The sequence below is a fragment of the Galleria mellonella genome, unplaced genomic scaffold, assembly GCF_026898425.1.
Source record: "Galleria mellonella isolate WM207_F2 unplaced genomic scaffold, CSIRO_AGI_GalMel_v1 utg44, whole genome shotgun sequence".
Taxonomy (NCBI): domain Eukaryota; kingdom Metazoa; phylum Arthropoda; class Insecta; order Lepidoptera; family Pyralidae; genus Galleria; species Galleria mellonella.
The window spans coordinates 2078439-2093319 of NW_026442100.1; the positions used below are offsets into that span (position 1 = coordinate 2078439).

A 14881-nucleotide genomic window follows, 5' to 3' on the forward strand; every position below is an offset into this window, starting at 1 on the left:
GATAACTAAGATCCCGTTTGATATGATGGAAAATGGTAACGATCGCATAAAATAGAAAAGCATTGTGCTTATCATAAATATACTGCCATTCTAAGGATTTAGGTGTTATGTTTTCAAAACCTTGTATATTTACAACAAAACTTACCGAAAAACTTGAAAAGATAACCTAGTTTTGTTTAATTTATTACAGAAATACTCTCTGAATAAAATTAGTAACAAATTGTTTTTTTTTTCAATCAATTTTAAATTTGTTCTACTATTAGTATTGTTGGTACCGTGTGGTCCCAGCACAGGAGGGGCCACCCCTGTCTTTCCCGTGGATGTTGTAAGAGGCGATTAAGGAAACTTAATGATCGCAGAATAGGCAACAGCGTACATCTTAAAACATCACTAAAATCCTAAGTGCGGTTGCCAACCTGCCAAGCATGGCAACTATTGTCAATATTCCTTCTTATAAACGAGGCCTATGTTCAACATTAGACATCAGCAGACTGTCTTATGATCAGTTCAGTTCATATTTTCATAAATAGTTCAGTTTACTTTTAAAACAATTTTTGCAAAAAAGTAAAAATTTAAAGGGAAAAAGAGTCTATTTAAGTACATATATCCTGTATTCTAATTCAATATTTGATAAACAAAGTGTATTCTAAATTAATAAATAGAATACATTTATCCTTGCTTAAGCAGATAAAGCTGCCGACTGCAGCTTGTTATAAATTTTATGCATTCATATCGTTATAGTTATTCAATATTATCGCAGTCTATATAAACCACAAAGAGGCCAATATGAAGGGGTGTATATTACGCCAATAACCTTTCAAGTATCGACGCCAGTATCCAGGGATTTACACCAGATTTTATTGGTTTATCAAAGGACCCTCCGGGATGAATAATTTACTCGTCGCATAAACCGTTATACATTTATTCAGTTCGATGAATAGACAGTTGGAGTAAAAGATGAGAATTGAAGTAAATCCAAATTTGATTACGAATAGTTTTAGTTGGTATTGTTATATATAGAACTACAATGTCTAGAAAGTTTAACAAGTGAATAATGTCAATGAAATCATGTTGATGCAAGTTAGGTATTTAGTGCTAATGTTTTAACTTGAATGAATTCTAAGTTTCTTTACAAGAAAACTTTGTTAAGGCCCTTACATACATATTACGATGTCCGAAGTAAAGCTAGCGAATGATTTCATAAAAAAAATATAGATAATAAAATATTTCGTCAGCTAGAGTCGATTGACTTCGTCTATACGGGCTCATTAAATAGTATAACAACGAACTCTACCCATATCATATTAAGGATTATTTTTAAATAACTTCAAATCGAAATGCAGCAGTGCAAGCGCAACTGGTTAATGATAAAAATACGAAATGGAAATCAAAGAGCGCAAACATCTTTTGTACCAAACCTACTTTCTTTTAATACAACTTATAATAGCAAATATGCTAACAGCCCACCTCATAGAAAATAGTAACCATCGCCTATAGACATTGTTAATAACGAGGACTGCCAGTCCTATTGCTAGCATTATACTCTATCAAGTCGACCTCCACGTGGTCCTCCCTAGAAAACATTGTGCTGAATTCCATGTGTTCATCACGATGGGCTAACTGAAAGCGTATTCCATTAGTGCAAGCGGGGTTACCATTCCATTATCATCCATTAAAAAAATACATCACAGAATACACTGTGCTACTCATGGTATTTCTCGTGTATTATCCTTCTTGAGAATGAAATTATGTCTCCATACCTTATAATTTTACTACCATATACCTTTCAAACTGAGACATAGCCATTCAAGTCTGTTTCACGACAGAAACACAAGTGGAAATATGACCACCAAGCAAACAACTTTTGTACGACCTCCCTTGTATATATCTAGTATCGAGTAACAACAATATAGGAACATGTTACTCACTTCAACATCCTTGGCCCAGTTTGTGAACGCATCCGAACGTTTGCCGAACCTGGGAACAAAATAATTTTAATATTAAATAAACGTCACTAATAAATAATCCATAAACATCACAATAAATTAAAAATAAGGAATGAAAGGGATGTCTCATTCTATGCTGGAACCACACGGTCTAGTTCTAGATTTAATAATATTGATTTATAAATGCATTTATTCTTTATTTCTAAGCTATACTTGTATGCATTGTAGGTCTTGAAGACCTTTTGTATGCCTTTTCTTTCATCCCATTTTCACGTATTAATACCTATTATTTTTTATCTATATCTTTCATTCGTCATATTTTACATCTTTTTTCCGGCTTATTTTCTTTCACCATTCTTTTTTCCTATAAATCCTTTTTGCTTTTCAGTGTAATCCTATTTTTTTATAATAAGTACTAATGTCGCGCTGGTAATATTTGTCTTGTATTTAAATATTATAAATAGAAAAGATTTCATTTTTAATTTGTAACGGATAAAGTCAAAAATTCTTTAACCTTTAACCTTAAAAATTCTTTCATCTTTAGAAAGCTAAATATTTAACAAGAAACATATGTGATACCTATATTATTTAAAAAAATATATCTACTTATGCGAAGCCGGGCTGGATTGCTATTGTAATATATACTAATTGAATGATACATAATTAAAAATAGCCCCACAAAAAAAAAAAGACTTCGATTGTGACCCGTTGTTTCTAAAAACTAAAACTGCAAAACAAATTTTGTTAAATTTTCTATGGGATCAATCTATTAGTATGATCTTTACAGATGAAAAAGATTCTCCCAAATCGATTTAAACCTGACGGACTTATAAGAACTTATAATTATATGAAACATAAAAACAACACGGCTGAATTGAGAACCTTCTTTTTTTAAGTATGTTAAAAATACGGTAGAATGAAAAAAGGCGTATTAAGTTTTCTCAAGGATCGGCAAAGCGCGCGTGATATCCCTGTTGTTCGTGTCACAAGCGTCATTAGGTTACGGTAACCCATTTACCATCAGACAGGCCACATGCTTGTTCATTACTATAGTTATATAAAAAAACTACATAGTGTATATCAAATTATTTAACTTGTTCCTATACAGATAAGCATGTTACATTTCTAAAGGAATCTTACACGTTTTGAAAACGATTTCCTTTCTGGATTTTAAAGCAAACAAATCTAATTTTCGACTAAAGTTGTGGAGGCTTGATGTAAATAGTTTTATTGGATTTATCAAAAGGGTTATTTGTGAGAGACAATTTAAATATACCAGGTAAGGTCAATCAAGGGAATTTGATTATAAATAGATGGATTAATATTGTAATAATTTAGTAAAACATTAAGCAAATTCCAAAAGGAAATGGTACTAAATTTACTTGTAATTTCAAATGACCTCAATCAGAAAGAGGTTGTCAATTTGATTGTTTTTTTTTTGTTTGATACACCGATAATTTATAAACCAAATTTGAGAAATCTTTATATAGACGTTTTATCAAAATCGGTTCGTTAGTATAGTTTTTAAAAAAAAAATAACTAGTTTTGCGACAATTGTGAGACGGATTTTTTTGTGAAACACAATCTTAAATTATTAGTCGTTAGTATTACTCAATTACGTCGTCATTTCCACCGATTTTGATCATTCTATGTACAATAAAATAATCCATACAATAAATATATTCATTTGACAATAACTGAAGCTATTTATTTAAATGCAAAATCTACCCATAAATTTTGTAAAAATTTATAAAAAATTTATGTCATTCATATCTAATGTTTGAATATTTATTATAAATAAAACAGATTAACCGAGTAAATTGATATTTAATGTAGATACAGATACATTACACAGATATACTAAACATACTTAGTCTAATTCATGAGGGCAAAAATGGTAATTACATTAACGTTATTAAAAAAACTCAAGAAGTGTTGTAAAAAGATTATTAAAAATTATTATTTCTGTCAACATTAATTTATGGATAACAAGATTTGAGATAATTATATAAAACTTTATATAAAATACTACGTTACATAATCCCAAATTTTCATCAGCCAAAATACATAACGTACCTGTAATATGATTACTTGATTACTTATTAAGGAATTGACGCGCTACTTAAAAATGTAACAAGGTTTTTAGATGTCACGCCGAATTTCTAAAAGGTCCAATTTACTTCATTATGATAGGTTAAGATCCCGCTGCAGACTTTTGCAGGTTTTTTTTTAATAAAAATTAGTTTAAATGAGAAATGAACGAAAATATAGAGTTTATTAGGAGAAGCAAAAACCTTTATTCCTTGAAACGGTGTGTTCCTTTTTAGATTTGAGAGATTTTTAATACTTGGGAGCACAAGCAACCAGAAAATCTAACTCTAATTATGAATTCAAATAAGAGTTCAGGATTTTTCATAGATAATTTTTTTTTAGAGAACTTAGAATGGCAAACAAGCTGACGGCCCACCTGATGGAAAGTGGTAACAGTCGCGTATAGACATGAGCAGTATTTTTAAATGAAATAAGTGTATTTAGTTTTACTCGCACACTTCTAATATAGTTTTTATATCTTCATTTTATGATACAAGGATTTGTATTTTCATAGGTTATGGAGAAGTGTGACCTTCAAATACAGGTGATATCACTTACTAGTAGATCACAACAACGACCTTTGTATTGTACTAATCATCATCATCATTAACTGTCCACTGCTGAACATAAGTCTCCTCCTTTAGGAGTTTGCCAGGTAGGTTACCATGCTTGTCAGGCGAATTGGCAATCGCAGTTAAGCTATTTACCATGTGGGTCCAGCATAGAACAGGCCACCTCTTCCATTCCCGTGGATGTCGTAAGAGGTGACTAAGAGAGGGCGAGTACTGGGCAGCAGCGTCCATCTTAAAAGATCACCAAAGCCTAACTGCGATCGCCAAACTTGCCTGTCAAGCGTGGCAACTACTGGCAAGACTCCTCAAGAAGTCTATGTTTAACAGTAGATAATTAACGGCTGGCATGATGATTATGATGATCATTATTATCATATATACCATATCCAACCTGCTTTGCAATTTTTCTATTCACACAACAATTATAAGAATTTTCATTTGTTTTTTTAAGTCAATAAGTAACTCGTACTATTTCTCTATGAAGTAAATCCTTTTTTTTTTTGTCTGTAATATCTAAGTAATCTTCAGTGACGTAAGAGAAACATGTTATGGGCGGCGACACAGTACAAAAAAAGAAAAAAAATCACTCTTATGTAAAATATTGTCCTGTTCAACAATAAATGTAAACATAATATAAGATTAAATCCAATATATATTCTATAATTATTACTGTTAGCGTAATTTCCAGTCAATATTGTATCTTAACTTCCTCTTTAGGGTTTTGAACTTGAATTTATAATCCTCCATTTAGTTAATATAAAAAATATTAATATATTCCGATATTATTAAAAATGTTGAATGATTAAAGATATGTTATAAAGACTTCTTTCACGTGATCAAGAACGAATTTAAAATTTATGTTGAAATTCGATCTCTGACCCTCCGGACTGCTGTCAAGCATTTTTCAACTAAACTATCAATAGATTGCGTAGATTGCGTAAAATTATAACTCTTTACTTACATTATAAATGTAAAGGTGAGCTTGTTTTATTTGCTTTTTACCTTTTATCTCTTTAACGGCTCATCTAATTATCATACTATGTTGACATGGGCTTCTATTTATCCGGACTAATCAATATATCCAATTCACGTGAATGAAGTCGCAGGTAAAAGCTACTAGTACAAATAATCATCAAGAAGTCCGAGTATTCAAAAAGCAATAGTAATAGTCCTAAGATTAAAGTTCAAAATTGCTATAAATTTTATTATAGAAAATATAATTTCTTTTAGTGTTCCGAATTCGTGAAACTAGTATTTCGAAATACAATATGTAGATATCTAAGAAGCCTATTGAAATGTTGCTTGTTAAATAATATCATCAGATCGTGCATACACTGTTATGTCCATGGTACTGCTCACGTCGATCGTCACTTTCGATCAGATGGGCCATCAGCTTGTTTGCCATTCTAAGTTGCATAAAAAAAACCTTTCTGGAGAAGAATCTTGAGTACGCCAACACGAGGCAGTGTCAAACCACTACACTACCAATATCGTGAATGTTCTATTATCATTGATGAACAAACTTACGAAACGTTAGTTAATTAATCTTTTCAGGAAACGCTTTTTTATACAAACTACGCTACGCTTTTTTTTTTACTTTTTATCCGAAGATTATATTTTTTTATCAGCAAAAGAGTTGAATTCTTTCCCGGTGTTTGTTTTTTTTACTCACACAACTAAAGGCCTTTCGTAAACATTATTTACCTATATAGCTTGTTTTCTGTGTGCTTTCTCTGCTTTTACAATTCGTTTAAAAATGATATCTTAGTGCTCACTCTAGAACCTAAGGTTTGAAACAGACAAATAGAATTCATAATCAAATATACCTCTCGATATTAGTCACATAAAGGTATTTATAATCTTTAAATTATAAAGTTTTATAAATACATACTGTAATTATTATATTGACTCATTTATTAAATTTGGATATGACCTAATAGTTATAAATAGTCATTTTATTTACTTTTATATTTTTCACATTTTGTCGTCGCTATATTTACTTAATAGAAATGTCATTGTACATTAGCTAAAGAGCTCTTTAAACCGACAATAAGGATTTTTTAGAATAAGACTGTAAAAATAGAACAGTGATTCCATATTACCAAATTAAGACATTTGAAAGAACCCATCAAGGTTTTTAGACCACATGTTACGCCAAACACTTAAACATACTCATACATACAGTTAAAAACATAATAGACCTTTATTAGGCAATCGAGTAACAGTACATTAATTTGGATACGGGAATAAGCTTTATCCTAAAACAATACCGACCGCGTGGATCATCTAATAGGGCATGCAGACATCGACTAGGGACATATGATATCGATGGAATGCGGGCAACATCGATCGTACCTTGGTCGAGTGTGGTAGGAGTAAATGCGGTCTAGATTCTGCAGCTGGATCAGGCGCATCGCGCGATCTAACAAGTCTGGGTCGACGCGGTCTCCCTCCGCAACATCGCGGCGGTCAATCCTGCCAATATATCGATATCGATAACAAAGTACTGTTCACAACACTACGGACTGGTTTGTTTCGACCAAGATACGATAGATAAAGGGGATGTTTGATTTTTTATTAGACGAATGAAACGTTACATACGTTTCTAAAATTTAGTTTTGAATACGGATTAGGTATTGTTATCTGGCAGAATATTATCATTACACATACTCTGTAATGTACGTTTGTTTGTTACGGTAATAGTAAAAGAGTTTTTTTCTCTTTTGACTTTGATTCTCAGTAGAGTTAAATTTGTTAAAAAATTTCAAAGCTCTGAGTTGAATATCCTAAGATGCATCCTACATACATTGCCTCTCGATTACTTTGTAATAAGACGATCGGTAAAAAAACGAAGATTCGCTGGCGTTATTTAAGTCCACCTTTGAAATACTTCAACCTTTACTCAAGTGGCTTAAAGCTTTTAATGAGGGACTATCTTAATGCAAAAATCCTTGCAGGACTTAAGGTATCACACGTGCGTTGCCTGCTTCCGTAATTTGAAGATATCAAATCAAAGTACCCGTATAATTTCACTGTCATATCTCTTTCATGAAATATGTAATGGCAAACAAGTACCTACCTGATAGCATGTGGTAATTCTCGCCTATAGACATAAACTGCACTATGAAGATAACAGACTATGACGTTTACGGTGTCCCTCATGGGTTGCACTTCCTAAAAACTATGACGTTACGTCTTCGTACCCTGTAATTTTATTGCCATATCCCATCCTTTAAACTGAAATACAGAAATTCAAGCATAAAATCGAACAAAACAAAAATATCCATGCAGACGACATTTGTGTAACGTCTATTGGTATATATAGTCATTAGCCTATCAGCCGTTTCCTGTCCACTCCTGAACATAGACCTCCCCTAAGTTTATAGAATTGGAGGGTTTTAAAAATAATTGCCATGTTTGACAAGCGGGTTGGTAACTTCAGTTAGTTTTTAATGATATTTTACGAGGGACGTCACTGCCTATCCCTCAGTGATTAAGTTCCCTTAGTCGCCACTTATAATAAAAAAAAGGAAGGATGGCCCATTCTATGCCGGAACCACACAACAAGAGGTTTTGTTGGTAATTATTGAATTTAGGTAATTAAACCTTTCAAGGATTGGCAGCTTCCATTGAATATATTTAAAATTTTCAACGCTATCCAATTAGCTAATGTTCTAATTCATCACTCACTCATTTATTAATTCAATCACTTCACAAATTATTGGTTTTCGATGAAACTTCCTTTAGTATATCTTTTGTTGTACAATTTCTCAAAGTTTTATTAACTTACACATTAATCGAATCAATTACAATTAGTCACATTAGAAGGAATGAGAAAAATAAAAAATAATGTTAAAAAAAGAGATAAGCGCCTGCGCTGGTACGGGCGTGCGATGACCACGTGACTAAAAAAAAATGGAAGAAGGAAAGAGGTACAGTAGTCAAACACCAATGACCTATTGCAAACAATAAAAAAACGACATAAAATGTGCAAACGCGAGCGAACAGAGAACACATAACCGTACGCTGGGACGCAGAACTATAAGGAGGGCAGACCCCAAATAAATTGGAATAACAGCCAGAAGAAGGAAGAAGAAAACGTTAAAACCTTAATCTTAATTATAATTAACATGGAATCATCATAGAAATAAACAATTTCGATATAAAAAAAAACTTGTAATTCGACTCACAATTAGAAATAATAATAATCATTATTAAAACTAATAATAAATAGTGTTGATAATAATAATATTGGAAAACTACAATCAAATAAACTCTGTAGAAGTCTTATAAAATAACTGTTTTCTTAAATATTTGACAAAATAAAATCATCCTATATTAATTGTGCTGTTACTGAGAAAAGAGTCTGGCCGAATCAATCAAGTAAATTATAAAATACTACGAATTTAACTTGCGTTGCCTAAACTCGATTTTACGCACTAAAACAAAAAAAAAACCTATCGAGCTGTCGAACGATGTTTAAAGTATTGACCGACTTCTAAGGTGAAGAAGTTTTTCTACCAAGTTTTTTAAGCGACTTAGAACAGCCTCATCAGCTAAAAATAGATAATGGCAACCATCACCTATATATAATAAAAGCACTGTGGACAACTCTGAATATACTGACGTACCCTATATCACCCTGATAAGAACGTGATCTATAAAGAAGAAAGACATGTAGTGGCAATATCATTTTAATCAAATTCTTTTGTGTATATATATATATATATATATATATATATATATATATATATATATATATATATATATATATATATATACAATTTAGAATGGCAAACAAGCTGACGGCCCACCTGATGGAAAGTGGTAACCGTCGCCTATAGACATGAGCAGTACCGTGGACATAACAGAGTATACTGTTTCGTCCATGATACCCCCCATGCGTTGACATTCCTAAGAACTCAGGTGTTATTCCTCAGTACCCAGTAAATTCACCTATATATATATATATATATATACTATATATATATATATATATATATATATATATATATATATATATATATATATATATATATATATATATATATATATATATAGCCACAAACTAACCGCTCACCAGATGAATTGAAAACCTTTTTAAATAGACTATCAAGACTTAATGCGATGAAAAATTAATTAATTTAATTTTATAAAAAAGTACCTACATACCTGCTTCTCTATTGATGACGTTTGACGAAACACACCACAATGTGGTCACGTGAGGACAGAAGTTAGCGGCGAAGCGAGTGTATTTAAAATATATGTTAACAAGGCGAAAATTTAAAAGTAACTATTGACAACTGTTGCCTAAGAACGACACTACGTATATCAGAAAATATAGACATTAAAGATAGGTTAAAAGGAAATATCTAAAGCCATAAAGCTATATTAAAAAAATACAGAATACGCCATGACACTTCACAAGCTCATTGTATTATTCTTGTATATATGTAATGAGATACATGCAAGTAATAATAAATAATTTGCATCTTACAAACGACTTTAGCAAGTGAATTGTAATATTAGATACTTTTACAAAACTTTATTTTCATTACAATACTAGTACCTTAATGTTATGAAAGAAACGGATTAGTAGTAATGGGATCTAACTGCCCCATTGCTAACAATACATCTTGTCAGGTCAACTTCTCGCGGAAACCATCGTGTTAATTTACCAGAGGGAGACTTTGTACAAAAGTCGATTGCTTGGGTACCTCTGTCCCATTCGTGTTTCAACCGTGAAGCAGTTGTGTACAGGGTACAGAGGAATAACACCTGAGTCCTCAGGAATGGCAACGTATGGGAGGTATCATGGGCGAAACAGTATACTCTGTTATGTCCATGGTACTGCTCATGTCTATGGACGGCGGTTATCACTTTCCATTAGGTGGACCGTCAGCTTGTTTGCCATTCTAAGTTGTATAAAAAAAAATTGTGGAATTCATCAATATGGGCTAACTGACCTGGTTTGATCCTTACCTATCATCGCTCACTGGTGCCCAACCAGCATATACTGATAGTGCAAACGGGGTTACAATTTCATTATCATCCATTAAAGTATCTGAATGTTCTACACTTTATTATGAGAAACCAAGTTGCTAATTCAGAAAACATTACTTAATTAATCAAACCAAGAATCAAACCCTGTACTACAATCACGTAAGAAGACTACCTACCAACCTACCTACTATATTACGTACCCTACCAGTACATCATGGAAATTATCAAAATAAGATAGAATTTGTTTATTATTATTTATTTAATAACAAACATTCTTAATATAATTAGTTGTCAGTAAATGGTAATGGTAAACTTAGAGAACAAACAACAAAAACTATTTCATCAAATAGACAATAACAAGGGCATTGTTATTGGTTATTTGTTGATTGGTTATTATGTGCCAGTCACATAATGATAAAAAAAACTACTTTAATTTTTAATGTTTATTATTATACACAGGGCATCAAACCGGGAAAAAAAAATCAAGAAATGCAGTAAACAATAACGACTTTTCCGGTGCAAGGAGGCCCTGATGGTCTATAGACTTTTCCAAGGAGAAAAAATAGATGGAACTGTTTTTCCTCCATTTCTAAGTATGTTAAAATCAATATTAACAAACATAACTATTCATATTTTTTTTATGGATGAAAACGGTATGGTAACTCCACCTGCGCTAACAGGATACGCTGGCGGAGCACCAGTGAAGGGTGATAGATGAGAACGAAAACAGGCCAGTTAGCCCATCATGATGAATTCATCAGGAATTAACCATGATAGTTTCCAGAAAGAACCGCGAGGAGGTCGACCTGGTTGGGTATATTGCTAACAATGGGATTCTCAGTCTCCATTACTAACAACACAACTTTTCACACTTGCATGTTTTTAGCTTCACTCTCCAAGCGTAGCCTTGCTATGTCAATAACACCCTTAAATTGCATAAAGTCGATATTGCAATGTAATCTATATATAAACCAGATAGCAGTACACGAGATAAATGGTATCACGACTTTAACAAGCGACAATAACGTTAACACTCCAATGTGTCAGGTAATTAGCTGAACACTCTAGCAACTCATTAACAAGTGCACGGAACCGTTAATATCAATATTTGAATATTAGTTTTGGATATATAGTGTTGACATTTATCCACTTGTGATAACGTGATATGTGAATAACTATACCTGGTTATTGTTTAAATTTATATACGCTGATTGCGATCATCGTCATCAGGCGCATGTTTTACTGAATTTCCTGTATACCCCTGATTTATGTTGACGACATTTCATTTAGAGAATAGGTAACAAAGGTAACAAGTATATATTGCTCCGGAAAAAGCTACTTCGAACGTAAACAGGGCTCCGATATATTTCGTAAATAATCTATATTGTCAACCGACTACAAATAAGGAAGGCTCGATTAGGTTGTATTTTTTTTTTGTATTTTTTACCTCGTAACCGTGTTAGTTATAAACCGATTTGGATTTTTTTTTTTATTTTTTATCTGAATGTAAATATATCTTATACTTACAAAACTATTTGATTATCATAGAAATTTTATCTAAATCGATCCAATAATTTAGTTTTTGAATAAAAACGTGGTTTTGCCACATTTCAAGTTGGTGTGTGTATTTTTTGTGGAATGTAATCTTAAATTACTGCTATTTCGTGTTTAAATACGTCTTTTTTTTTCGAATCAAGTCATTTTTGTTCAGCAAAGTAAACAATAACTTTAAAACGTGGGAGTAATACGGGTTTTATTGTCATGCGTTTAAATTCATCGTTTAAATTTAATGTGAATTAATAAATAAATAACTAAACAAAACATCGCGATTCAACAAATGCTGACGGGAACAAGGGACGGGATTTTATTAAATATGAAATTTACCAAATGAAAACTGAATTTCTGAATTAATTTTCCGAAGTTAATTTACATTAGAAAATTAATTTCATTGCGTAAATGCAGCTTAAGAAAAACGTTTCTTCAAGTGAAGCTTGATAGCAGTGCTATGAACTAATCTCAAGAATATCTCGGAATTTGCTTCCTGCATTTCACAAGTTATCCGTAATTCTAGGCGTATTAGTTACACGGGAAGATTTAAAAGTGCAAAGCAGAAACTATCTAAATACGAAGAAGGAGCTACGTACAATGATCGTTTGAAATTAATTATGCCAAGCGAAAACTCCAGTTCTCGTAGTGAATATAAATCACAATAAACACTTTCATAGGACACTAAAATATTATAATTGAACAATAATCTACACTTCAAAGGAATTGTTTACGGTCCGTAAGAAATTACCTATTTATTATTGTATATGAAACCAAATTAAATAAATAAAAAAAATAGTGAAATACTATTTTTATTTTCATACTAGCGGCCCGTCCCAGTTTCGCACGGGTGGACATTTTTACATTTTAAAAAGTGGCCATTAAGGCTGCACACGCGACGGAAACTTAAAAATAGTAACTTTTTTCGTTTTCCCAATATTTCCCTACACTGCTCTGCTCCTATTGATCGTAACGTGATGAAAAGTATACAATAACCTGTCCAGGAGTATGAAAAATAATTGTACCAAGTTTCGTTAAAATCCGTCGAGTAGTTTTTGTTTCTATAACGAACAAACAGACAGACAGATAGACAAAAATTTTACTAATTGCATTTTTGGCATCAGTATCGATTACTAATCACCCCCTGATAGTTATTTTGGAAATATATTTCATGTACAGAATTAACCTCTCTACAGATTTATTATAAGTATAGATGAATACGTCTTATTAAAAAAAAGTCTTTTTTGTGTTTTTATATTATTTTTTTATTTTTTTCTGACACTTTTTCTATCATCATCATCTTATTCTGATTAGAACTTTGAAATACCTATAGTCAATCTACCTAATCTACCGCTGGAACGACTGTAATACCGCCCATGTCTCGACCGAATCAAAGGATTGCTCATAATCTACAAAGGCTAGACATAGTGGCAAATTATACTATTTAGTCTACTGTATAATCTGCCACAGCGTATGTATGTGGTCCATGGTGCTAAACCCCTTTCGGTAGCCAGCTTGTTTGAAAGCCATCGAGTTTGCTCGTAAAACAATTGGTCAGACTTTTTCTGTTAGTTTTCAATTATAAAGTTGATATTACAAGCGGATTTCTGTCATTCTTCTGTTACCACAATATTACAATGACCATTTTCATACTCAAGCTATCACAAGGAAACTATGGGAGCAAATTTACTATATTTAATTTTATTTTTTTTACGTTTTGTCAATTTGGAAAATTTTAATGTTATTTGATACACCACGTGATACTCTTTTTCGTAATCGCTGCGAGTAAAGCCGCTGGAAACCGTTAGTTTACAGATGCTGAAATATCTATTTTATAGAATATTCTAGATAGAATATTCCATTCAAAGACCGGCATGACTTTTAACTTGAGCATTTTTAATTAATTACCAACCGCATAAATAGCGGTAGCTTTATAAAATCCCTTTCAAATTATTATTTCTACGCTTGTCGTCTATTGAGAGAGCTTTTGTTATTTAATGCACTCAAAGCAAGTTTTAAAAGCATAAAATTTTCTAATACACGAATGAAATACTTGCGATGCAAGTAAAGTTCATCGCCGGATATTTTCGAGTCGTGACAAGAATTAGTAATTGGCAAAGCTCTAGACATTTTGTATTAGTTAGGTAATTGGCTAAAATATTGCTTAGTTTAAAATAAAAAAATATATATACTTAAAAGCACTAAAACAATTTTTTGTGATCGTACCACGTGATAAGATTGTTATCACCATCTCAGTCAATTCAAGTATTATAATTTATAGTTTAAATCCTGTACCTTTCCAGGTTTGTCGTCAAACCAGACCACTGAGACTATGTTACGGTATTGTCATTCAAGTTACGTATCACTATATCATTTTCTAGTTTTATTTTTTATATCATTAAGAAAACTGACCTATTCATATGAATTCATTAGTCAAATTAAAAAATATAGAGAGTAATACAGTAAATAAATAAGTTTAATTGATACAAAAATAAAGTTGTCGCTGAACAATCTAATGCAGACAACCTTTAAATAGAGGACTTTGAGAAAGAAGACAAAGGATAGGTGCCGTAATATAATACTTACTGATATTATAAATGTAAAAATTAAATAAAATTAATAATTATTAATTAATTAAATAATTAATTAATTCAATTAAATTGTGCCTTAATAGCTCAATGAATAGCTATCAAATTTGATACACACGAATTACATGAGATGAAA

The 14881-nt window shown here is 31.8% G+C and overlaps 1 protein-coding gene across 1 annotated transcript in view; it reads right to left on the reverse strand.

The window, feature by feature from the left end:
• The window catches only part of LOC113523162 (neuropeptide F), a 44695-nt gene that overhangs the window by 2513 nt on the left and 27301 nt on the right, over positions 1-14881 (reverse strand). Inside the window, exons 3-4 of the mRNA XM_031914420.2 lie at positions 6965-7084; positions 1929-1977 (exon numbers count right to left, since the gene is read on the reverse strand). Of these exons, the coding sequence (XP_031770280.2) occupies positions 1929-1977; positions 6965-7084 (169 nt within the window). The remainder of the gene's footprint in view (positions 1-1928; positions 1978-6964; positions 7085-14881) is intronic.